General features: G+C 38.8%; 1 protein-coding gene across 1 annotated transcript in view; it reads right to left on the bottom strand.

Moving 5' to 3' along the window:
* Nucleotides 1–9,625: 9,625 nt before the first annotated feature.
* Arl5b (ADP ribosylation factor like GTPase 5B) overlaps nt 9,626–26,632 on the bottom strand; it is a 29,622-nt gene continuing 12,615 nt past the window's right edge. The window contains exons 2-6 of the mRNA XM_027405270.2: nt 24,680–24,740; nt 22,918–23,065; nt 19,404–19,487; nt 17,039–17,190; nt 9,626–15,940 (exon numbers count right to left, since the gene is read on the bottom strand). Coding sequence (XP_027261071.1) covers nt 15,892–15,940; nt 17,039–17,190; nt 19,404–19,487; nt 22,918–23,065; nt 24,680–24,740 — 494 coding nt within the window. The 3' untranslated portion in view covers nt 9,626–15,891. The remainder of the gene's footprint in view (nt 15,941–17,038; nt 17,191–19,403; nt 19,488–22,917; nt 23,066–24,679; nt 24,741–26,632) is intronic.

The following is a 26,632-nucleotide window of genomic DNA, read 5'->3' on the forward strand; positions in this document are numbered from 1 at the left end:
CCTCCAAGTTGTTCTCTGACCTCCAAAAATGTGCTATGGCATGGGTGCACACGCACACACACACACACACACACACACACACACACACACACTTTATAAGGATGACTTTTCTGTTACTGTATGAAATTTCATTACAGAGAATTATTTCAAAACAGCAGTTTTTAGAAATCTCTGGGTCACCTGTAAAGCCAGTACTATAGAGACTGAGATGAGAAGATTATAACTGAAAGTTATAATACAGTAAATCCCAAGCTAACCTGGGCTACATAGGGAGACCTTGTTTCAAAAATGCAAAACAAGCAAATAAATTATACGTATAAAACTGAGTTTTTACCATTGTCAGATTTACACCTGCATCTGTTCTGGATGGCTTTGGCCACCTTCAAATGCAGGGGCTTATGCATAGCTTCACCTGTTTACATTGGCCAGATATGATCTTTGTTGTGCTTGCAATGTGATAGCCATAATTATTATTTACATTTAATTTTTCCCTCCCTGGTGTGAATCAGCCTGCCAAATACTGCTGTATATGGGGGCTAGGATGACAGTTCAGTTGGGAAAGTGCTTGCCTGACACTTGAGGACTTGAGTTCAGGCCCAGTACCCAGCAGGCCAGGAGAACTCCAGGTTCAGTTGCACACCCTGTCTCAAAACAAAAAGTGGAAAGTGACTGCAGAAGACATCTAGCATTGGTTTCTGGCCTCCTTTGCATGTGCACATGTACACACACACACACACACACACACAGAGAGAGAGAGAGAGAGAGAGAGAGAGAGAGAGAGAGAGAGAGAGAGAGAGAGAGAGATACAAAGAATGCTTCAATGGTTCTGTCCACCAAATGAGTCATTCCAGATTTGAGAATACATGCCCTTCAACAGCAGCCTGTGTTCTCTGAATATTATATGACAGTTCAACTCCTTACAAGTTCTTTGTTAGATATCAGATGACAAGAAAATGAGAAGAAGAGCAAAAATAAGGCCAACAAGAAAGTTGTATCCCTCTATATATTCTGTCATGGTTTACCGAGTCCCACCTGTTTCCTGCTCAGATCAGGAAGGAAGAAGAGGAGGAGGAAGAGAGGAAGAGAGGAGGAAGAGGGAGTGGGGAGGAAGAGAAGGAAGAGGAAGAAACAAAAGACTGAAGAAGAGGACAATAATGAGAAAGACGGGAATAAAACTGCTGGAACTTCTGACTGCTGATGGCCTACTCAATATTTTATAATTTACACTTCTTTGTTTTGGGTGGGGAGTGGGGATGCACACACCAAGGAGCATATATGGGGGGGCAGAGGATAACTTAAGGGAATCCATTTTCTCCTTCCACCATGTGAGTCCAAGGGATTGAATTAAGATCATCAGACGTGGCAGCATGCATTTTTTCCTGCTGAGTCATCTCAAGGGCCCTAGTCACCTTTATTATTATTTCATGTTAAACTGTTTTTGCAATTCCTTACATTGTAAACTTCATGCACCACTGTTAAGATTGTCTAACTTTCTTTAGCTAATTTCAAATAGCATTATAGACTACAATTTAACTACATTAACAGGATATTTGTATTACAATGTATACTGCACACATGCATGTAAGCCACACAGCTGCCTAAGACTCACTGGGATGCTTATGAAATCTGTCATATCTGCACCTATCCTGGTGCCCACTTTGGCTATTAAGCTGGTCTCAGTGCTCTCCAGCAGCTTTTGTTCTTCAATGTCTATCGTGCTTTGTAATTTGTTGTTGAAAGCCAGGCATTCTGTACTGGTAGACACACCTTCAGTGTGAAATTTTATACTCTTCTGTCTACGAGGTAGGCCATGCTCATTGATAGAGCTTTGATGTTACAGGCCAAATCCCTGAATGTCCTTGATTTGGCCTCTGCCATTGCTTTCTTCTTCTGCCTTCTCCTTCCTTCCTTCTCCTTCTTCTTCCTCCTTCTTCTGAATCCTTGACTATGTTTTGCAGCAATCAACATCTGTTCCTGGTAAATGGTGATTTCTTTGCTCCATTTGTTTTTGTTTCCAGTTATAGGGAAATAAACCAAAGAAAACCAGTTTGTGATATGACCTCTGTTCTCAGAGGAATATAAAATGGGTGGTTATTTTCAATATGTTGGCCTATGTTTTTGGGAAGGACAATTTCTAAGTTCTTTGCTGGACAAGAACCAGAAGTCCTCCCAAGAACATTTTAAGCAATGCAATCTAACTTCAAAGGACCTGCCTCAGATCCTGTGTTGGTATCAAGCTGACAGGATAAACAGCAAAGCTAAACATTGTGTTTGGTTCAGTTTTAGGTCAGAATGTTAATGTTTTTGACCAAAGGTAGTTATGAAACTACTGAAATAAAAAAAATTCAGACTATGCTTATTTCTTTACTGTGATTGGATTCACTATGTTGTCAAGGCTAGCCTGGAAATTTCAATCCTCTTAACTCTACCTTCTATGTATTTGTGCTTCAGGGGTGCCACCCCAGCTGTATTTTCAAAGGTTAAAACAGAGATATTTGTAAGCATTTCAGAGTGACAGGCCTCTGCAGCATTTATCTAAGTTATTCTAATATCAACAAAAACTCAGAAGTCAGATATTGGGGAAAAAATAAACAAAACCCTGATAGATCCAAAGAGCGGCAGAGGAATGATCAGCTGATCCTAACTTTGCAAGCGTCTCAGATCGAAAAGACTTCGAATCTCTCTAAGCCCCTCCCTATCTCTTCCAGTGCCTCCCTATCCCGGTCCTCCAAAATCTCTATTGCTAATTCTCGTCAGTCAATTGCTGACTCTGCCCTCTAATCCAAAGTAAACCTTATTAACAGTCTGGGAGTGTAAGCGTGAATAAATATCCCACAACAGGCCTGCTGCAGTTTTCTTTAAATTTCTACTCTGCACTCATCAAGAAGTACTTGTGAAAATAAACCCTGAACCCAGGCTCCATCTTTAGAGATCCAGCAAGAGAAAGAAAGGGCCTTGCAACAAGCATTTTGACCAGTGATTTTGGGTGATTCTATGCTAGTCATCTGCAAAGAAATAATGGGTTTGCCACTGGACTGCCTTAAGTATAGAGATTCTAGCTTAGGCACTCTGCTGTATTACATCTGTTGCTAATATATGGGAACTTGGGTACAGATGATAACACATTATTATAGCAATAATTATCATTTACTTCAATCCAGTAACTTCTGTACTCTGGGCATTCTTTTAAGCACCCTTCTGGTCTTAACTCATTAATATTTTCAGTAGCCCAAATGAAGGTTTCAAAAAAACTAGAATACAAAAGTATAACCTGCCCAAAGATTTACAACTTGAAGAAGAGCCATAGCTGAGATGCACACAGCCTGGTCATTTTAAGACGCTCTGAGTTGTCTAGATCAGTGGACATAACTTATTCAGTACTGACTTGACAACTTTGTAACCTTACCCCGTGGATCCCACTCCATGCTAATAACTATTGAACTTACAAATTCACTTTTTTATCATTTCAGTTTTACTTATATTGATCTTAGAAGCAACTGGTACAAAAGACTATGAATAGGTTTAGGATAGAATTTTGCTTTTCTAAAACTGCCCTTGAATTTACCTCTGAAATACTATCCTCAATAACTTTATGATACACAGTATGTAGAAAGTAGTAGATTTATACCACTATCACATAGTATCCAGTTTTTCATAATAGTGTATACAAGACAGGTACCAAGATCATAACCTAGGGTGATATACAATGCATTGTAGGGTTTTTTTTTTTAAGTGACTGATGGGGGAGGGCCAACCCATTATGGGTGGTGCCATCTCTGGGCTGGTAGTCTTTGATTCTATAAGGAAGGAGGCTGAGCAAGCCAGTAAGCAGCCCCTCCTTCTGCCCCATGGCCTCTGCATCAGTTCCTGTTTCTAGGTTCCTGCCCAGTTTGAAGTTCTGTCCTGACCTCCTTTGATGATGACCAGTGCTGTGGAAGAGTAAGCCAAATAAACCCTTTCCTCCCCAACTTGCTTTTTAGTCATGGTGTTTCATCTCAACAATAGAAACCCTAAGGCAGCTTCCTTTTCTATTTGTTTCCAGCTTCTACTAACCCAACCCAACCCAACCCAACTCCCAAATAATGCTCATGCATATACCTGTGTTCATGTTCACTACTCACTTCTGATACCCAACTGTAAGGTGGCTCCCTAATTCACTCTGAGTCAATCCTGGTGCTTCTCCAGCAGGCTAGCAGGAAAACAACTCTGTTCTGTGGTCAGAAAGCTTTAGACTGTGAACGTAAAGCTGCTGGCAATGGGATGTCCGCTGTAGGAAGGGGGAAATGTCAGCTACTGATTATGTTTGAATGGCTGCCATTTGCAATGAACAATATGAACACTTGCATGGAAACAGAGTTCTCTAGAATCATGAGGAAAAGTCATTACATTCTATTCCATAGTATTTGGAGGAAAGTGAAGTGGACTGCTTTGATCAGACTGCTCTCAAAAGTAACGAAGGAAATGAGACTTGAAGTCCAAGAAAAAGAAATGGAAAAATGAGAGCTACAGTACTATGCAACAGAAATGTTTGGTCTCACAGTACTGGAGGCTGAGTCCAGGGTCTCCAGGAGAACTGATTTCCTTCTGCTGCTTGTCATGGCTTCCTTCCATGCCCTGTCCGATACATTGCTGTGTTCTCATTTAACTTTCCTCCATGCATATTTCCGTGTCCAAATTTCCTCTTCCAGGGTACCAGTCAATTAGATTCCAACCTGCCTCAATAGCTTCATTTTGTAAAGTTACAATTAGTGTTTTTTCATAAAATAATACATTATGATCATGTTTTCCCCTCCTTCAACTCCTCTCAGAGCCTTTATACCCATCCAATTCCATGCCTTCTTTCTCGATCTCTTTAGAAAACATAAAGACCAATAAAAAATAAAACAAAAAAAAATCAGAAAAAAAGAAAAAGCGCGAGAAACACAGAGATGGAAGGAATTAAAAATCAAAAGACTAAGATCATAAAAACATGTAATCGGGAAACATAATATTTAAGCAAAAGACCCATAAGGTAGAAAATGCCAAAGTATTATGAGACAAAACATCTCCAAAAATACAACTGAGTTTGTTTTGTGTTAGTGTGGCTTGGAGCCTGCCCTTCAGTGTGGTTTGTGTACCCAGTGGACACCATTGGAGAAAACGGATTTTTCCTTGCCAACTAGTGATAGCTTCTGGGTTAGGGATGGGGACTACTGTCCAGTTACCCTCTCACACTGGGACCCTATCTGGCTTGGGCCTGTGTAGGCACTATGAATGCTGCCAGTTTCTGCAGCTTCATGATGCATCAGTCCGGCTGTGTCAGTTATCACTGTTTCTCTGTGCTTTCCAACACCACTGGCTCTTACAGTCTGTTTCCTCTTCTGCTTAGCTCCCTGAACTCTGGGGGCAGGATTTGAATAAGTCATTCCATTTAGGACTGAGTGATCCCCAGTCTCTCAGTCTCTGCACATTGTCCAGTTGTGGGTCTCTATACCAGTTCCCATCTACTGTGGAAGGAAGCTTCTTTGATGATGGCTGAACTGAGGGAGGCAATAATCTATGGGCATACCAGAATGTCATAAGGAGTCATTAGTTTGCTATGTTCCTTTGGAAGAACAATATTATTTGGTTTTCCCCTAGGTCCATGCCTATCTAGTCTCAGGTTCAACGACTACATTTTAATTTAATTACACTCATAAAGAACCTACCTTGAAATAATGTCATACTGAAAATTGAGCATACAAACTTTAGGAAGATGTATCTCATAGCAGTAGCTATAAACCCATCCCTAGCAGTCTTCTCACAGACCATCCTTATGCAGCTCTACTGGATGCTCCTCAGATGGTTTTTGTTTTCATCTTACATACAGATAGACTTGCCTATTAAAGCCAGTCAAGTAGTATTCAGATGTAAATGGCACATCTACATCACTATCACCCTTTCCTTCCCCCTAAGGCTGAGGGAACATCATCAAGGAAAGGACAGAAAGAACTTGACCATATAGGGAGTTTTTGAAATGCTGTCTACTGGACTTGACATGGTTGCCACAACCAATAATTCGCAGCAGCAGCGGCGGCGGCGGCGGCGGCGGCTATCTGCAACAAAACTGGGCCCATCAATATTACAGCAGGAATAGGAAAGGAATTCCTAAGACCCCACCCTTCCTTGAGGAGGCAAAGGTAGTTAATTGTTGTTGCAGGAGGAGTCACAGTCCTCAGGGGGTGTAGCCACTGGTAAGATGTCCATTTGATAGTAAATATTCCCCCAGCCATGCTCATACAAGAAACAATAATGAAATACAGCACCACAAACAGAAAAAGTCAGGGAAGCAGGGGTACTTTTCGGAAAGGATGGGTTTGATGGGAGGAGGGATAAAAGAGTATAACTGGCAAGATATGATCCAATTGTATTTACAAATCAGTTCAACTTTATCAGATAGTTACATACTCCTCTGCTGCTCCTTCCTAGGTCTTTTTTAATTTACCAGGAGGTAGTAGCACACGCCTGTAGTCCCAGCACTCAGGAGGCAGAGGCAGGCAGATCTCTGTGAGTTCAAGGTCAGCCTGGTCTACAGAGTGAATTCTAGGGCAGGCCCCAAAGCTAGGGGCCTGCCCTAGCTTTGGGCTTGATGCCTCCCCTCACCCCCAAAGTCTTTTAACTTAAAACACTTCAGGTGTCAAAACTCAGAGTTGCTACAGATGACTGGACATTCTTTGAAAAACAGGAAGTCCTTAGCCTGTCACTTCAACCTGCATTTATTACAGTACAAGTTATTAGGCACTGGTAACTGTCTTACATTTATATTTATCTCCGCAACTGGGCTGCATGTTCTGATGATGCAAATACACAGCTCTCGCCTCAAAGGGAATAAGAATCTATTCTGGAGCAAATGTGAGTGATTGTGACTCAGAAACACGGAAGCAGGATGGCCAAACACCATGAAGTTATCATAGTAGAACAAAGAAGTCATGTGTTACTTTTAAAGTACCTTGAAATATCTTGGAATGAAAATATCTTGTTGCAGGCACAAGAAAGAGGGGCATTCTACTGTGGGACTCAGATGTTAACAAATGACAGTCTTAGCTTTTGGGGTGGGAGCAGCTAAAAGTCAGTACATTCAAAAAAGAATCTTACCTGATAGTCTTGGGGTGAACAATGAATGGCTATTGAGAAGGCAGACAACAAAGATAATTTCCCTCTGACATTCTCTATAATCACTCAACCTTTAACCAGTTAATCAGATTTGTAGAATCGTTAACACAGCTCTGTGAGGAAAAGGCCCATCGTACCATTGTTACTATTGTGTGTCCAAAAGTTTAACAAATAAGTGGTGAGTATACTTTCTTTTAGCCAAGGCTGGTACTACAGGACTATACCCAAGCAGGTGTAGAAAGAGGTCCAAGTTCAAGTCCTGCCTCCTAGGACCAAGACCAAGGCAATCCTGGGTTAATTAAGTGAGAACCAAATTAAAAAACACTGGCTATAGCTCAGGGGTAAACTACATAGGTTCAATCCCCACCGCAAAACAAGTGTAAAACTTGAAATATCACAGACTTCAGGAAATAAGAGATGAATGGGAAAAAAGCCACACCCCCATCAGTTTCTGTATATCCTGGGGCATTCTGTGGTTTGGAGTGAATCAATAACCACCTGACCCTATCCTGGATGTAGCCTGACTACATCCTGTAGTATTCTTGAGGGCTCTTGATGAATGTGAGTCATAAGCATAGGAAACTATTTCTAGGGAGCTCTAGAATAGACATTGAGTAAATAATTCCCATTGTTGACCTCCAAAATTGTCACCCATGGGTTATGTAATGATGAATTCACAAATGAGGAAATTTTAACATTGGTGAGAAAAGAATAAATACCCAGTCTGTTGAGCTCCTTTCACCACACATAGGAAACAACTCCACATGTTTGGGGAGTCAGTGAGCATGTTATGGGTTAAAGAAGCATGCTGCTTGAACTAAAGCAATCTCTGCAATCAATGGTGGTTACAGGGAAGGGAGGTCCTTTGAAGAGACCTGACCACCACCCAGCCCCCTGCTTTAGCAGCCATGACAGGCTGCAGAAAAGACACAGCAAGATGTAGGCCTCTGACTCAGCCCATGTCTGACCTTGCCAGACATGCCCCAGTCACTAGGAGGTCAGACACCCTCCACGTGGCAGGTAATCAATCAGAAGTTAGCTGGCAACCTCTGGCTCTGCTTACCATAAAAGTGACCATAACAGTGGCATGCAGAGCATAGCAACTGCCCTGGGAGGGCCTATAAGCCATAGCAATCAGTTGACCAATCATCTCAGGACAGGTCCAACCCCAGAAGTGTGGAGAGCTGCGATGCGCTGCGCCTTAAAGATGGCACCGGTTTCCGCCTTCCACCATCCCGAGGGTGAGCGCTCTCTGGAATAAACAACTCCTTATTTGGCTTGGTCTAAGATTCAAACTTGCATCAGCAAATGCGAGCCTATCCGCCTTAGCCACCTGGCGTTCTGGGGTTGGCTGGCAAGAGTGCTTTTAAGCTGGCTTTCCCCGGGGTCAGAAGATTGTTTTTCCTGAGTAAACTGCTTAAGGAAGAGTCTCAGCGTTGCGTCTTCCTTGCTGGTCGAGACATAGAAGGGCACCAATCCTGAGACTGCTGTGGCTCCCCTTGCTTACTCCAGTAAATTCCCCACCTCCCTGTTCCCTGAGGGTCACAGGCTGATGTTACCAACCCCAGTGAGAGTTACATTTTTAACTTGTTAAAATTAAATGGCACTAGGAGTCTCTTGTTGAAAAAACAAAACCAAACAACCAACCCAAGAAAACCCAAATCTTTCCTACAAAGCATAAGAATTCCTCTAAAGTTTACAGCAGTGACAACAAAACATGGATATTAGACTTTATGTGGAGGAACTCACAAGTCTGAGGTCAATTTCTCTGCTTCAAAGGCTCCCCGTGAGAATTGGGCTGCTTTGTTTCCCTCCCCGTCTACCTTGATAGACTGAACCCTAAAACTATGCAGAAGAAATTTCAGTCTTCCTTTTAGTTGTCTCAGGAAACAGAAGTAACTAATACAGTAATGGTTGACATTAAAGTTCTTACCTCCCTATGTATTTAGGGATCTTAACATTCTCAAAGAATGTGGGGAAGGGCAGCATTAAAAACCACTAGTTAAAGGAATCTAAATAATGAACATACTACTTTCAGCCTATTCACTAAGCCACAAATGTAGGTACAACATATAGACATTCTCTTACATGCTTTCCTACTCCTTAGGTTCCCCTGGTTAGCCAGCTGTTTGGACCAAAGAGGCCAACTGGCTACATTCAGTCTAGCGAACTTCTCTAGGGAACAAAGAATTGTTTCTAAGAATCCAACAATGATGTGACTTTTCGCCTGTACAGAGAAATACAAGACGGGTATCACAGCTGCCATGTGGACAAGAAAACAAGTCAAGTTCAATGGAAGATTAAGAAAGAGGGGCAGAAAGAGTATTGGTCTGAGTATTTGGTCTGAGAGCTGTGGAACAGAGTTGTTTCTTAACTTGGGTTCTATGAGTCTCTACCATATCACCATCATGATAAAATTCCTGGGTTCCTAGCACTTACAACCAAAGAGGCTGTTAAACTACACCCTATCTTCAAAAGAAAACACAAGCTACACTTCATATTGGAAAAGTATTTATTATGACAAAAATAAAACTGTGGACTGAAAACAAATGGATGTTATGCTATATTGCACCATGATTGCAAATGAGCCAAAAACCTGTCTAAAAGATTAACATTCCAGAGCAAGCTGCATCTTTTTACTTGAGTAAGTTGGCATGCACACAATTCATTAGAACATAATTGCAGAAATGAAGAATCATGAGCATGACCTAACATATAAAAGAAGCATTTCATGACAGTAAAAAGTATTAAAATTCAAAACCATGTCTTTTCAACAACCTCACAATCAAACAAGCTTGGAACCACTTGGGAGGAGTGATGGTGTCAAATGCATTTGGCATTTGCTTTTACATTTTCTTAGTTGTTGCTTAAGTATTAGAGCAATGGCACACACTTCGGTTGCTTGTTGAGGGTTCAGAGCGGCATGTGGTATGAACGATACTGTTTCCTCCTGTGTAAACACCAGAGGGTCCACAAAGAGATGGGGTCCGACCTTGATCTTATTAATAATATCTGCTATTGAACCAAGCTGCTTGGCAAAGATATTGTTAGAACACTTGCACAAAGCCTGAGCTGTAACCAAGACAATTTATATTTGAAACTTATGAAATGAACATACGTGTACATTTAAAGAGTTTTACAATCTGCGCTAGAAGTATAATGAGTACAGGGTCTGCTTTCTCTTTACTGTTATAAAGCACCAAGTTATATGTGAAGATGATAATGTGTAATTACAATCATTACACTCCCCTTAGAACAAATGAGACAGCATTTGTAACTGGCAGGAATTTGCTTTCCTTATTCTAAACTATATTCTGTGGAACAGTTGAGAATGAGAAAATAGAAAACTATCTCATAATTGGAAAGGCAATAACCATCATTTTATTTCACAATTTCAATGAAACAGCAGCTAACCTTTTTTCAAAACCAAGATGAAGAATGTTGACAACTAACTGAAAGTTTACTCCAAGAGAATAAACAGGGACCTCAGAGTCCCTGAATTTCCTGAGGGAAAATTCATGTGAAAATGACTAATATCTCATTACTATAGCTAAAACATGCCAATAAATCATGAAGTGAGATCAAACGATGCTCACCTGCTGTCCTAGCAAACTGATAGTCACAGTCTGTCACTGATGATCGAATTACAGGACTTTCCTTTCATTAACTCATTAAATATTGACTGAGTGCTTGCTCAAGTGCATTGAATGGAAGGATACCTGTTCACCCTGGGGCTGGGAAACAAAGACTAAAACAGCAGCCCCACCTAGCACTTGCTTCTGTGGGGAATCTGCATAAGATTCAAAGACATTTGGGTGAAGGAGGATTTACTGCACTGCACAATATCTCAGACACTTAAAGCACCTTGTGGACTAAAAAAATGAGGTATTTTTTTAAAATTAAAATTTGCTAAGTTGTGTAAGAAAACATTTCCATTCTTTTAGAAGCTTTGTTTTCTATATTCAGTCTACACACTGCACATTTTATTATTTCTCCATTGCAGGAGAAAATGCAGAGAGAGAATTAATTTTAAAAAACCAAGATGCCCCCCCGAGAGACTGAAGTCCCGACGAGAGTCTAACCCAGAATGCTAACCTGTCTCACACTTTCTAACCATATTAAATGCAATACAGAGGATCTAGTTTTCCCATGCTGCCAGAATTAAATGCACAGAAGGAAAAAAAAATCCCTACTCTTGCACCCATATTTTATTACCTAATTTTAGATGATTTTACCAAGTTTGTCTGATTTTCAATTTATTTCTGGAATACTTGTAATCCTCCCAATAAACATTCAAGCATTTCACCAAATATACAATTAAAGCTGATTTTAGGTCCAGCTGAACACTTTGTTTCTTACTTTAAAGTAAAATAATAGAATCCTTCCCCCCTCCTTTTGGCCTCTATTTAGCTTTGGTCACCTAGAATTCTTAAAATACACCCTTCTTTTGAAAACTGACTCTTGGGTTTCAGTCTTCACACACTAATATTAAATAAATAAAGATGAGAGGACATCAGCCACTTTCACACTTAAGTGGACTTAATTAAGTCTGTAACATACTGATGTCCTGTTCCAAGCTACTCTTTCAGCACTGGAAAGCTGAAGTGTTTGAGATGCCTTCAGGCAATAAACAGAACAAGCTAACCACTTCCATCAAGTCAGCAAAGCCAGAAAAATAAGGTATGTTTTTTAGAAGAGGGTTTCCAATACACATGGGTGCTATTTATAAGCAATCCAATGCCATTTTCTGATGAACATGGCTTCTCTTTTGCATTGTCATTAGCTAGAAATTCAGTTTGAGCCAAAGGAAAGTTATTAATTTATATTTTGTTCCAACCTGATTGTACATAAACACTAGAGAAAGTGATTCCAGGAGTGGGACTCAAACAATGAAAAAACTTAAATGTGGTAATACAAGCATTTCCCTATTATTTTAGATTAAAAAAAAAACAGTAATAGTACATAAGCCTTCAGTTGAGACTTACTTAAAGGCCCCTCAGTTTGGGAAGAACAAAAAGAAAGGCATGAACAATGGTCAACTAGATAAATGGGCAGATTAAGATCAGAATCCACTTCTTTGGACAGCCAGTGCAATGTTTGCCTAAATGCAGACAAGAAGCTGTATCTTGAAGTGACCCACTGACAGGAGATTAAAGGACCCTTAAAACTAAAGTTTAGGTGTGTGAGGATTTTGTTCCAGAGCCACAGATAAAAAGTTAACTCACAAAATAGGCCTCTAGAGATAAGTGCCAATAAATTTTCATGTAGTGGCACAATCCCTGTCTGTTTGCTACTGTGTGCTTTACACAGTGTAGGATTAAATGAATGCTTTGGGAAATAATTCTGCTTATAATCTGTTCTGAGATATAACATCAAAGATTTGAAAGTTCTATTTTCTTCAAAGACTATACTTTGAATTTTCTTCAAAGACTATACTTGAATTTTCTTCATGTCTATACTTGGCAGCATCAAAGACTACTGTTTATAGCATTGTCCGTACCCTTCATTGTTCCCACAGGAAAATAACTGTTTTCTCTTTATGCTACAATGAAAGGTAAATTATATTTAATTAAAATAGCTACGGCAATTGTGGCACTGAGGATGCAAGAGGCAGGAACTATTACTATGGGAGTTATTTAAATTTGTTGTTTAAAAAATGAAATGTATATATTGTCTCTCTAGTAAATAAGGAATAAAAGTACTATTCCCTTAAGAATGTTAACACAAGAAGCTAAAAGCAAACATTACATATTCAAATCTCAGTTTTCAATAGATTATTTATATATATTAATATTTTTTCAGTTTTAAGAAATTAAATCACATTAACAATAAAAATATTTTGTGCATTCCCCTACAAAAGCAAGTACTACTACAGTAACTCTCAAATGTGTTTCTAGGTGAAGATAGCATGGTCAGGTAAGAAAATGGCACGCTTGACTTGCAAGGGTAGTTTTTTTTTTTTTTTTTGCATTTTTTAGCTGTAACATATTGAGTAGATTTTAGATAAACTTATTTTTTCATTTTTTGAATTAAAAATACAAGATAATTTTCTGAAGGTATAAAGCAGGAATAGGAGGTGTCTGTCAAATACAAACTTTACAGAGTAACATGTGGAGACAATGGAGAATGTGAGACACACATCCCCTTCCCTCCATCGCATCACTGTTAATGTGACCTCTAAACAACAGAGCAAAAAATCCAGAGCTCGTCTCAAAATAACAAAGGCACCATCACAAATTTACATTTTTTCATCAAATAATATTTTACAGCCATTTGATTTACAGTGAACATTTAAGCCAAATGCTTTAGCATCATATACTTGTTTGGGTCCAAACATTCTCTTGGAGTAAAGGAAAACTAGTTTCTTGCTGTTGTAAACAAAAACTGATAAAAGCCTCTAAACTTTCTAATGGACCCTATCCCAATCAATGGCACAATGTCTACTTGAATACTGATTTCATACTCAGATAGCTAACATATGTTGCTTCTGCTCCAAACTAACCATATGCTTTTAAAAAAGGATTTAGAAGTAAAATAAACTGTACTTTTAACAATTAAATAGCAAATTTGTATCTATACTAGTAGCTGTTTGGCAAAATACAATCAACTATTAAAAACACTTTCATATAATGCTGATGTGGTAATATAAAAAATAACCATATTATCTGATAGAAGAAAATTGAACCAGCCAATCTTACTAGATACAAGGAGACAAATAATTATTTCTTAAGAAGAAATATTGGGGCATTAAATATACTTTATCTCCAGACAGGCTTATGAGAATTTTTTATGTTCATGGTAAACAATAAAAAAGTAAAGTTCAGGCAAAGTGTGCTTTAGGTAACTGGTATTTTCTTAGTTCCTACCTCCCAAAAGAGAAACACCATCCACATTGATTTATATCTGCTTTTCTTGCTCGCTTTTGATTATGAGTTATACTTAAAACACACAAGAAAATTAAACTTATCCTCTACTTGGCATAGAATCACTAAGAAAAAGAGTCAAAGTTTAAACAATTTCCCACAGCCCAGAAAACTTGTCCTCTGGCCACTTTCTCATATCAAGGGTGCAACACTAAATTAAAAAAAAAAAAAAAATCAAGTTCAACTAAATTAACTAAATAAAACAAATGAGTACACTTGAAAGGGAGCAAAATTTAAGGCAATTTACATACAAAAAAACCTGAAATTAAAGTAACAATTTTGAGCAGATATTTATGAACACTGAAGCTTATTTTGACCCAAATAAAAAATACTACAAAGGAGGAACTACTCCTAAGTACACATTATATCCCTTTCATACAGCAAATGACACACACAAAATTAACAGGGGTAACGACAAGACTTGGGTTCACTTGTACTTTCATCTTAGACAACTGCCTTGGGAACCATTCATACCGTCCGGTAAGTCTAATGCATCAGGCCCTTTCCCTCTATTTTTGTAACCAATAAAAGCATATATGTTGTTAAGAATATAACAGCCTGTTCTACCTAGTGAGTTCCAGGCCAAGGTCTACTCATTGAAACCCTGCCTCGAAAACTCAACCAAACAAAACCAGAATACAAGTGTTGAGTCTTATAGGAATATTCTAAAAGCCAGGGTTAGATTAGGGTTATTCTAAATGCCCTATAGGATTTTAGGACACAAAGTGTACCTGGGGGGGGGGGGTTGTAACTGTTTGAAACCTCTTTCACATCAGCCTCAGCCACATTTAAAATGGTATTTTCCCTTTCAGTAACATACTGCTGGTGATAAAGATGCTCCGACAGATACCCCTTCAAACCTAAGAAAATGAAAAGGATTGTTGGTATTTTGGCTGCTGCCTAAAGCAGGTTTGGTATCGCTGACAAAATAGCTGAAGTTTTTGCTGACAATAAAATAGGTAGGAAACTGATAGAAAAACATATTCCAAGTGTCCTAGCTTAATTTCATGTTGGTGTGTTTTACTAAATTCTGACAGTTATATATACAGTGAAAATCTTAAGCTATCAAATGGAGCCAAAAATATTTATCATTGAGGCTGGCTTTCAAATTTATGCTTTGCCTTGTGTTTTTAACCAAGCATTGTTGACACAAAAGTGAACTTAATTCCTTACATAAAGAAATGGAATACTTAATGGAAAGAGCAACTTACAATTAAACTATGATATGCAATGAGGTGAGGGAAAATTTAAAGGCAAAAGTATTCATGATGTTTACTCTTGCGCGTGCGCACACGCACATACACACATACGCACACGCACACACACACACAGCTTCTAGGTAGATTTTCATCATTGTAATTCTGTCCAAAAGATAAAAAGGGTTTGTAGAGAACAGAACAAAATGTTTAGTGCTGGACAAGTAGTAGATGACAATTCCTACTACTGTTCTGTCAAACCACTAAGACCTGGGAGGGAGAGAGTGGTGGCCAAGAAGTCAAAGAAACGGGTTATAAAGGACATAACAATACTTCAGATAACATGAAATATATGACAAACAGTTTTTACAAGGCAGTCACCGAATAATTAGAATAAGCAGTCAGAAGAGTTCTGTTGCTGCAAACATAGTTACACATTATGCTCATCCGACTGAAGATTAGTGCATCTGAAACAAAGGTAAGAAAACATCTTTATGTTCCAGTACAGCGGCACTTGATTCAAGTGTTGCTCAGAGGTTTGTGTTGTTATAAATTAAACATGCTGCTGCCTCAGCAGCCAAAGGTATTAGGAAAAATGTTCATGTCACGGAATAAATAGAGAAGTCTTTTCAAGCAAAAGATTATCTCACACCAATCCTGGAGGTCATCCACTCTAGACCTTGGCACAACCTAAACAAAAAACAGAAGTATTTTAGGAATCAGAAACTTTCCACTGAAAGGGTGAAGCCCGTATTTATTAAGTCTTACCTAAAGGTTCTTGCTATAGTCAAGTGCTATTTATGGACATTTAGTGACAACCTTTTTTTTTTACCCCCACAAGAAAGGGTCTCATGTAACCCAGGTTAGCCTCAAATTCTCTCTGCAGAAAGGATGAACTTCAGCTTCTGATCCTGCTGCCTTGACCCTACCTCTCAGTGCTGAGATTACAGACACATGCCACCACACTCAGTACATGCAGTAGTGGGGACGGAACCCAGGGTTTTGTGCATGCTAGGCAAGCAATCTTCCAGCTGAGCTAGATCCCCAGCCTCTGTCTGGGACAGCAATCCTAAGTGAAATTGTAATGGAAGTGTCACTTAAACAAAATGATCTTAACCATTTAAACAAAGTGGCAAACTGCTCTGGTCTCATCTCAAGTTCGTCTTCCTGGTCTTCAGTTCCATTAGTGTCTCTCTTGAAAATGGTTTTTATATTGTTTTTCAATCTTAGAAGTTATTAAAACAGGAGATACATTCTTGGAGAAGAATGACTCAGTTAAGTCTTTCTGGAAAATGTATAACTTCTTTATACCTTTCTCTTTAATTCAGGTGACAATACAGTTTCTGCTTAGCAAGTAAATGATGAAAGCAACAGATGAACAAAAAACCTCAGTTCTAGACATTTAATCCCAAAGCTGCTTTTGCCTTTGAAAACACTGCATTAAAAAATATGAAGAACTTGTGGTAAATTGTTCACTAGAATTATTTCCAACTTTTTTTGTTCGTTTATTTTTCGAGACAGAGATTCTCTGTGTAGCCTTGGACCCTTTTCCTGGAACTCGATCTGTAGACCAGGCTGGCCTTGAACTCACAGAGATCTGCAGGCTTCTGCCACCCGGGTACTGGGCGTAAAGGCATGTGCCACCATTGCTTGGCTATTTCCAACTTCTAAGATTGAAAAAGAATATAAAAACCATTTTAAGAGAAACACTAATAGAACTGAAGACCAGGAAGTAAAACTGTCCTTGAACTGTGAAAGGACCTTGTGAGTAGCCCCAACCACACCTACCCTTCTCCTGTCAGTGCACAGCATGACTGGATGTGCCATGGGTGGTCCTTAATTGAACTAAGGGTGAGGTATTTGGAGATTTCAGCTGCTGTCATGCACCCTTTCATATCCTGTTTATTTGCAAAGATGAGAACTGCTGCTTTCCTTAAATCCTGCAATTGACACAAAATACACAAATACCAAACGTGAACAATCACAAATCAAATTAATATATGAACTATCATAAAACAAATTAAACTACGAAGTGAAAGTGTAAAATATACCCTCTGCTTATTATAGTAAAACACCCCATTTAAAACATCTTATACTAACTTTTAATTTTAAAATCATCACATTTTTAATGATTCATCCTAATAAAGTATATGTCTAAGTCATATAATTAAGTCATTTTTCTATTTTTGGATGGAAATGGTCAGATTGAAAAGAAAATAAATATCAGATTAAACACTAATTTAATACTACATGTGTGATTCTCTATGTAGGTGAGAACAAGGTAAATTTACTAGCTTTCACAGAACTCAAACTCACTGAATAGTGTTCACTTTGGGTTTTGTTTTTGTTTTTTTACACAATCAAAACAACATGACATAACCTGACAAAATAGATCAACATACTTATACAATGAAATATTATCACTTCTGAAAGCAATGAACTTCAGCTATGTACCTAATTTTTAGCTATGCACATATTAACATAGCTAAATCTCATGTTTACTTTGGGGATGGGGGTGAGTGCCAATGCAACCACTAATGGTGGACAGTATGGAGCCCCCACAAAAAGCTAAAAATATAATGACATATGACTCGGTCATACCATTACTGGATATACACCTCAAGAATTGTTTTGTTTGCCTGGGTTTTTTTTAGCTTTGTTTTTCAAGACAGGGTTTCTCTGTGTAGCTTTGGAGCCTGTCCTGGAACTCGCTGGCCTTGAACTCACAGAGATCCACCTGCCTCTGCGTCTGAGTGCTGGGAATAAAGGCATGAGCCACCACTGCCTGGCTCACCTCAAGAATTCTTAAGCCAATAGGCCACATAGAACCATGCACATCCATGTGTTTTGTTGCACCAATCATGAAAAGCACAAAATGGAAGTGGTCTAGATGTTCATTAGCAACTGAGTACAGAAAATGTGGTACACACACAGTGAAAATTTTCAGCAATGAAGAAAAATGAAATAAAGACTTTTTAAGGCCCCATGGGGGCTCAGAGATCAGAGAGCCTGTAGGGGCTGACCTAGGTCCTCTGCATTTACATAATGCCTGAGCAGCTTGGTGTTCTTGAGGGACTCCCAACTGTGAAAGTGGGGCTGTCTGGTCTACTCCTTTTCTTCCTCCTGGGTTGTCTTGTCCAACCTTGATGTGATGGTATATGTCTAGTCTTATTGTAGCCTGTTCTTTTTTGAAGGGAGACAGGGTTAGCTCTGGGGGAGAGGGGAGGTGAGGAGAGAGACTGGGGGCAGGAGGAGGGAAAACTGCAGTCCAGATGTAATAGAAGCAAGAAGGAAAAACAAAGTTGTGGTGGCATAGGCCTTTAATCCCAGCACTCACTCAGGAGGTAGAAAGACAAAGACAGTCAGATCTCTGTGAGTTCAAGGACAGCCTGGTTACAAATCTAGTTTCAGGACAGCTAAAGCTGTTTACACAGTGAAACCCTGTCTTGAAAACAAAACAAAACAAAAAACAGGGGGGGGGCGGAGGGCTCTGATGGAAGCAGGCAGAGGGGTTTAAGAACAAAGTAAAATGACACACTGTAAGAAAATATCATTCATACTACTTTGTATGCCAACTTACAAAATCATTTTTAAAACGCAAATATAAAAAAAGTACAAATCACAGAAAGATAACGCGGAATTTAGTATTTTACACATCCATGCACAGGAATAATAATCACTACATTAAGAGTCAAGATGAATCTGAGAAGGAAAGAAAATCAGAGTGGAAAGAGCTCACGATGCATTTCACACCTTATTTTAAATAGCATGTACAAGAATATGCTTTATTGTCTATTTTTTATATCTCAAATATTTATAATGAAGTTACTTTAAATTATTCTTTAAAGTTATTATAAACTCTTGGCTGAAAGACATTTAAGTTTTGTTGCACCCCCCTCCTAATGTTAATTTATCAATTTTAAAAAGCATGAATCAGTAGTTTTAATTCTGAAAATAATAAAACAGCTTTTAACAGTTGTAGCAAAAAAAAATAACAGGCTTGAAAATATAATGTGATTTTGACTCAGCTTAACATATAAAGATTTACTTATGATGAAATGACCAACAAAGTTTCACATTAATCTTTGCATACAACAAAACCAATACACAGATTATTTATTTCATGTTTTAAACATTTGCTTTCAAAATTTACCTCATGAGCCAACATTCTGTATAATTCTTCTTTTGTAATAGCCAGTCGTTCCCTGTCAATGCTATCGACAACAAGAATGATGAACTAGAAGGCAATTTTAAGATAAAAGAAGAAAATTAGTGGCATGTTCAGTTTTCTGCAAAACTATTGCAGTGACATTAGCTCTCAGTGGGCATCAGCTCTGCTATGGGGCATGAGTGCTGTTCCATCAGAGGAAGCTTAACACAGAAGCACAGCAAGCAGGAAAGTCAGATGCTAGCAAGAAAGCAACCAACTTGCAGTCTTGGCAATCAAAAAGCAAGCCCAACCTGACCTTTTAAAGCTCCCAATTGGGGGTAATAAAAAGTAACATTTATAGCAAAACAGGAATTTAATACTCTTTCATTAAACTTCAAAGTCTTCATTCCACCATCCATTTACATCATTGGGGATAAAATGACCCTTTCACAGGGGTCAAATATCAGATATCTTGCATATCAGATATTTGCATAACAATTAATTACAGTAGCAAAATTGCAGTTATGAAGTAGCAATGAAATAATTTGGTTCCGGGATACTATAACACGAGGAACTGTAGTGAAGGGCCTCAGCATTCAGAAGGTTGAGAACCACTGAATTTTAGACAATTAATAATCTATTATTTGTTTGTATAAAGTGTTTTGCCTATTAAATGCCTGGCCAAGTAAGACATTTTTTGCAGAAGGAATTTCAGCAATAAAAGCTCAATAAGAAAAGTATGCTGACTGGGCGTTGGTGGTGCACACCTTTAATCCCAGCACTCGGGAGGCAGAGGCAGGCGGATCTCTGTGAGTTCGAGGCCAGTCTGGTCTCCAGAGCGAGTGCCAGGACAGGCTTCAAAGCTACAAAGAGAAACCCTGTCTTGAAAAACCAAAGGGAAAAAAAAAAGTATGCTGAACTGTGCTAAGTTACATGTACTGACATTAATAAGCTAAGATGAAGGTGATAGTAGAAAAAGCAAGGAAAACTGGAGAATTTCTGTGTATGCACCTTTGTGTTGTGGTGGAGATAGGGGAAAGGGAGGGAAAGGGGAGGGAGAAAAGGAGGGAGGGAGAGAGGAAGGGAAAAAGAGTATAAAGTAGTTCTTAAAAAATGAAAATACAAGCAAATAAAAAACTAAATAAAAGCAAGTTTATTAACCAAGAAAATAGGGAAAAGAAACTACTAAACCAAATAATGTGCAAAAGAAAGGGTTAAAAACTCAGGGGTAAATAGTGTCATTTCTCCTACAAATTGGAGAGCAATACAAGCCAAGTTACAATAGAGAGGCTGGAATCAACTTACAGGATAACCACCTACAAAAAGAAGGGAGCATGGCAAAGAAAGGGCAGAATATTGGGAAGTGACTGGGTTAATGACAGGAAGCTATCAGGAATTAACATCCTTAGAACTCCTTACATTACAATGGAGCTACTCACTTTGGAAGGCCAAAGAAAGATTACAAGGGTGAAAAAAGTAGTGAGTGAAACATCACCTCATAAAATCTTTTCCTGGAATCTAAGTCTGCAAATGTAACGGACCATGCTGGTGTGCTGCAATAAATTCTTTGTGGTAAATGAGATATACTTGTAGCAATGGTTTACAAAAAGAACATTTAGTGCTAATAGCATTTGTAATAAGATATCTCTGACCCAGGCTAAGCCTAGATTGTCAGCAATTTCAATAACTACCCCTTTGAATTAACTGCTTGAAGTACACTTGGTTCAGCTTGAATCACCTTTAACCTGTTTGCGTACAAGAACTGCTTTTCTTTACAACTGTAAGCTTTGACAGTGAACTCTGGAAAAGTACCTGTTACCTGAGCATATTTAAATGCTGCTATTCTCCCAGTAGTATTTTACTTTACAAATGTGTATTCAGCAGGCTGATAACCCTATTTTCTTACCAAGCACTTCTGTGCTGCCAAACCCCCAAGAAGAAGATAGCTCAGTGCCATTCATTACAAGTGTTGCATACTGGCAACATGCCAGACTGGCTCATATACTATATTGCAATAGCACACACACACACAAAAACTATATTAGTAAATACAGATCCACAAAGTATTTTTTTATTTTATTTTATTTTAAAAGGCAACTTGTGCACCAAAAATTCTTTGCATTATACTCTTTTAGCTCCAATTTTTATAAAATGTCATTTTAGATAACATGATTCCTTAGCTGTACCTCCTTACAAAGAAAGCTTACATGTGTGACTGTATGCCATTATTCAAAATGATAAAGCTAAAAACCACTTTATGCTCATTTTAAAAATATCTGCCTCTAGAAAGACATACAAGTACAAATGAAGAAAATATGGATGTATTCTCCAAGCTAATATGGAACTAATAAGTAATAATAAAAAAGAAAACAATACCCTGGAAGGTTCCCTGTGTAGAAACTGCTCCATTGTGAAGCTCTGCAGACATGCTCTCTGCAGAATGTTCCTGGGCACTGCCCTCTCAGGGCCCATCAGAGACCAACACATTCATCTCGTCTACAGATGATGCTCACCATGGTCCCTAGTCACTCCCCTATGGGCCTACATGATTGCTTCTGCAATCGGCCTACATGACTGCTTCTACAATCGTGTCAGCAGCAGAACACTGGAAACACATTCTCTTGTGCAATGGAAGTTTGCAGAAGTTCATATATTCAGAGTGGCTTCTCTTGAGTAACTCCTCTATTTACTTTTAACACAAGCAATTTCTTCCCATTGTTTCAAAATACTCAATAAATATATAATAAAAATTCTAAGTTCCTTGCTTTTTTTCTAGCTCAGTGGAGAAAAGTACAAAACCCTCTAAAAAGATAGTGATGTCTGGGGATGCCCTGCAAGCCTATTAATTTCATATTAATTACATCTAAAACTCTGAGATGTTATTTGAAAAATTCAAATAAATATTTTACCCCTGCCCTCATCAGGTGCTTGTGTGAAGCTTTCAGATTGTGGGAAGATGTGTCATTCAGCCAGTGTCACATTTCTCCAGTCCATGGGGCACTGAAAGTGACACTGCGAGGATGGCCTGAGCCAGCCAGAGTAAGCTCTCAGCTGAGAGGGTGTGGGCCAGGCATGGAGCTGCACACCTGTAATCCCAGTCCTTAGGAGGCAGAGAGTCAAGAGGATGGGTGTTAATTAGCTTGAGGCCAGCCTGAGCTGCACAGCAAGTTCTGTCAGCCAGGTACATTTTGCATGTATATAATCTATTGACTTTAGTAAAATAGGTTTACTTTTCAATGTTTTCATTGACTATTTTGTCCCCTCGTAGGGGAAAAAAAATACAAGCACCCTCTTGGATCTTACTTCCAAATTTCCCTCTTTCCAAGCCTCAGCAGTGAGACACCACTGTGAACAGAATTCTTAGCACTCCTTTCTACCTGCCTTTTTCTACCATGATGAAATCTGAATTCCTTATGAAAGGCAATTGCTAATATGCCTCATTACAGCCTAGTCATCTTCTATGCTGATTCTTAGAAATTTGTTTTAAAATTCAAATTCAAATGTAATTTTGGCGTACCTCTGTGTTTGAATAATAGGTGTTCCAGGATGACCGCAGAGACTCTTGACCACCAATATCCCACATAAGAAAATGAGTGTTCTTCACAACTATTTCTTCAACATTACTTCCTATGGTTGGAGAAGTATGAACTACTTCATTCATTAAGCTGTTGAAAGACACCATTGAAAACTCTTTTGTAAATCTTGAGAACCCAAGCACGTTTTCTCTCTACATTTTTAAAAGATGCCAACCTTTTGTACTTATACCAATCATAATAATCACTGACACAAGAAAAAAAAGCTTGGAGACTTCCTGTACAAATAAAGACGTAAAACATCAATGCAGCCCCCGAAGACTGTTTTCTGCTTTCTAAGCAGAGGGAACTGCAAGCCTGATGCACACAGATGAGAACACAGTGGTGTGGGTTTGAATGTCTGTGGGCAAAATACCAACATGACCAGTTAGTTACTGTATTGGAACCAATGTTCCATCCTGAAAGAGCAATTTCTAGATAACTGTGACAACAATACTTGCGAAAGTAGCAGTAACTCAGTAATATTCTATGCATCATTTTCCTGAATGTCTATGTAAGCAAGGTAAGAGTTAGTTCAACCATAAAAAGTAGTGTAGGCTTATCAACCTATAGTCTTAAGGTCACACATAAATAGAAACTTTATGAATATTGATTCTCATATCACTTGTATTATCTTACTGATTGCTTAAACACTTCTTTCAAAATACATATATTTGCTGATAGCATTCCACAATAACAGGTATTTAAAGACACAATTTTCTCTTGAGTTTCACAGGTTATGTGTTTGACACTATTTACAAGACTGCTATCAAAGATGAGAAGTATCAGAGATATTTGAGCTTTATATTAAAGGCTAAATGATATTAATACACATTTTGGCCAATGAATAAAAATATACTAAAGAAAAGTAATGATCCAACTCTGAAACAATAACACTTGAGGAGATGCCTGCTAGCAAATGTATCAGTTAGGCAGTGGGAAAGTGAGCATCTTTGGCAAGCTGAAGGCTAACAATGCTGCTTTTCCCCCACCTTCCTTTGTAGTGCTAGGAATTAAGCCCAGTATCTTATAAAGAATTGCTTTGCTGAGCTATAACCCAGCCCTAAACCAGTGGGATTTAAATGCAAGATGAAGAAGGGAGGGGTGATATTCATATAACAGTGCCAAGTACTGTATGACTATTTATTAAAATCCTCTGGGTATGTAAATACATTTCCACAGCTTAACATGTCTTTGGCACTGAAAGAATGGGAAATCCTCAGACAGTGGGTTCATGAGGTGTTAACATTTACTGATGGTGAGTCTTAATGTATTCTGAGAATTTCAAGCCTCTCCCTTTTGAAAGCTACTAAAAGTATTCTGACCACCATCAATTCAGACAAGTCGGGCTCTGTTAAACAATCCCAAAGCTCTTAGGGGAGAGCAGCTTCCCCAAGACAGCATTCTATTTACTCAGGGGTCCTTCAGGAAATGTTCCTTAAGTCTGAGTCATCTCATCACCTCACCCCAGGATGATCTGTACTTTATTTCAGTTTAATATTAAAGTTCATTTTCCTTAGGAAGTCAGAAGGCGAGTACATGGAGGCTTTAGTGAACCTATGATATTTTATTTTACTTTTTTATTTAGCAAAACAGAAAAAGTTACATGTCTAAGTCTACTGTATCATTAAAACTGGAAAGAATAGCATTTCATTACTTATAAAAATAAAGTTTTTCAAAAACTATTAAATAGGCACCAATACTTACAACTGATAAAGAATGGTGGTCTTCCCTGCATTATCCAGCCCCACAATGATTACTTTGTGCTCTAAAAAAGAAAACAAGTCATGAACATGTGCACTATTGCATGAGTACAATGGTGATTATAACTGAGACTCATCTGGTAAGCACCCACTACTGAAGCATTATGGGGGGAAACTTTATGTAGTAAGGACCTGCCATGAGTGAAACAAGCCACGACAGTGTTTTCTATGGAGTCCTCCTGTTAACATGTTTAGACTGGTTAGCTAGAAACAGAGACTTTGGTCACTTAGCAGTAGAGGCAGGGTCGTTCAAATAAATTCCAACATCATGAGTACAAAATGTTGGCTCTGCACACCTGCTCAAAGTCTGCTGTTCAAATTGGCTTTAAGTTGTTTTAACATAAGCAAATTTTCCCACCCACATGTACCAACATTTTTGCCTTTCATTTAAAATTGACATTTACTGCTGAAAACCCTCAATGCTCTTTCCATTAGCAGACAGATTTTTATTTTTACATTAATTGGCAGAAGTAAAAGCAATTACTTAGCCTTCAATGGTTTTTATTGAAACATGTTTTATGTAATCATTCTAAGTAGATGGTTCTGTTGACACTGTCCAACAAAAGCCTTTCCCCTTCTGATGACAGGCACTAAATAACCATTTCGTTATAGACAGTTATTAGGCCTAATTATTCTGTTAAGTGGTACCTATTTAGAAATCTGTTCTGAATGTATGATAGAAAATCCCCAAATCTATTCAGAGTACTTCAAAATGCCTCTTTTTGGACATAGGGGGTTCAACAAGCCACCACCCCTAGCTGAGAAGCTATTGATAGCTGATGGTTCCTGGCTCAGTTTTCCTCAATGGTGTGACTCCTAGTAGTCACCCATGCTCCAGTGAATGGGCCCACACCCAAGAATATGTGAGCAGCACACACAGGGCTTGGTGGGTGGGGGAGAGAGACAGAAAGACAGAGGGAGGGAGATCGAGGGGGAAGGGGAGGAGGAAATGAAAGGGAAGGAAGAAGGGCAGAAGTGGGAGGGGGGACACAATGTTGGGAGGGAGTTAAGGGGATCTGGGAGGAATAAGGAGGAGTGGTTGGGGGAGAAGTAGGAGGTATCTGTGATCAAAATACATGGTATGCACGCATGCATGAAAACTTCAAGGCACAAATATACATAAAAATTCCCCTCTAGAACAAGATGCTACTAGAACAAGATACTCTAGAACAAGATGCTACAGTGCTTCAGCAGGGCAGGGAGGGAAGCTCCACAAGAACACAGGAGAGAGACACTTCTTTCACTAGCCTGCCACTTTTCTCATCACTGCAAGTGAACTCTTTCTTGCCTTTACTACGATTTCTTTGTCTCTTCCACTGATCTTTGGGGATGGGTAGCTGTGGGACCCCCAGAGTGGGACCTCTGGCTAAGGACTCCAGGGACATTTCTACTCTCACACCAGATAAGAACACAGTTTAAAGGCTGATGGTATCAGGTATGAGCCAAAAATGTAGGTCTACTATTTAAACACCATCAATGTGTAACAAAGAGACAATGTGGTAAGATTTGTTTAAGATGGGGAAAAGCGTTTCCTCTTTGACCCACATCTTCACCTTGACAAATTTTCTCAAATTTCCACAAACACAAATATCCTCAAGAGTGACTGCAGACCTTTGCTAGCAAGTTTAGAAACATCCACAGACATTAGTAGGGGACCATAATTAGCTTACAGATATAAGAAACATTAAATAAGTCTTAAGTCTTTTCTATCAAATACTATACAACTTGTACTTATGACAAGGAATTCATATCTTTTTATCTCTCCCACCTTGAACTTGTAAGACTTTTATGCAGATGTTTTAACGCCCTCCCTCATGTGCCCCCAAAGTAAAACCTTTGTTTGCACAAAGGCCCTGCACTTGGATTACAGTGGCAGACACCTCCCCTTCATTTCCTT

The sequence above is a fragment of the Cricetulus griseus genome, chromosome 3 (assembly GCF_003668045.3).
Source record: "Cricetulus griseus strain 17A/GY chromosome 3, alternate assembly CriGri-PICRH-1.0, whole genome shotgun sequence".
Classification (NCBI taxonomy): Eukaryota; Metazoa; Chordata; class Mammalia; order Rodentia; family Cricetidae; genus Cricetulus; species Cricetulus griseus.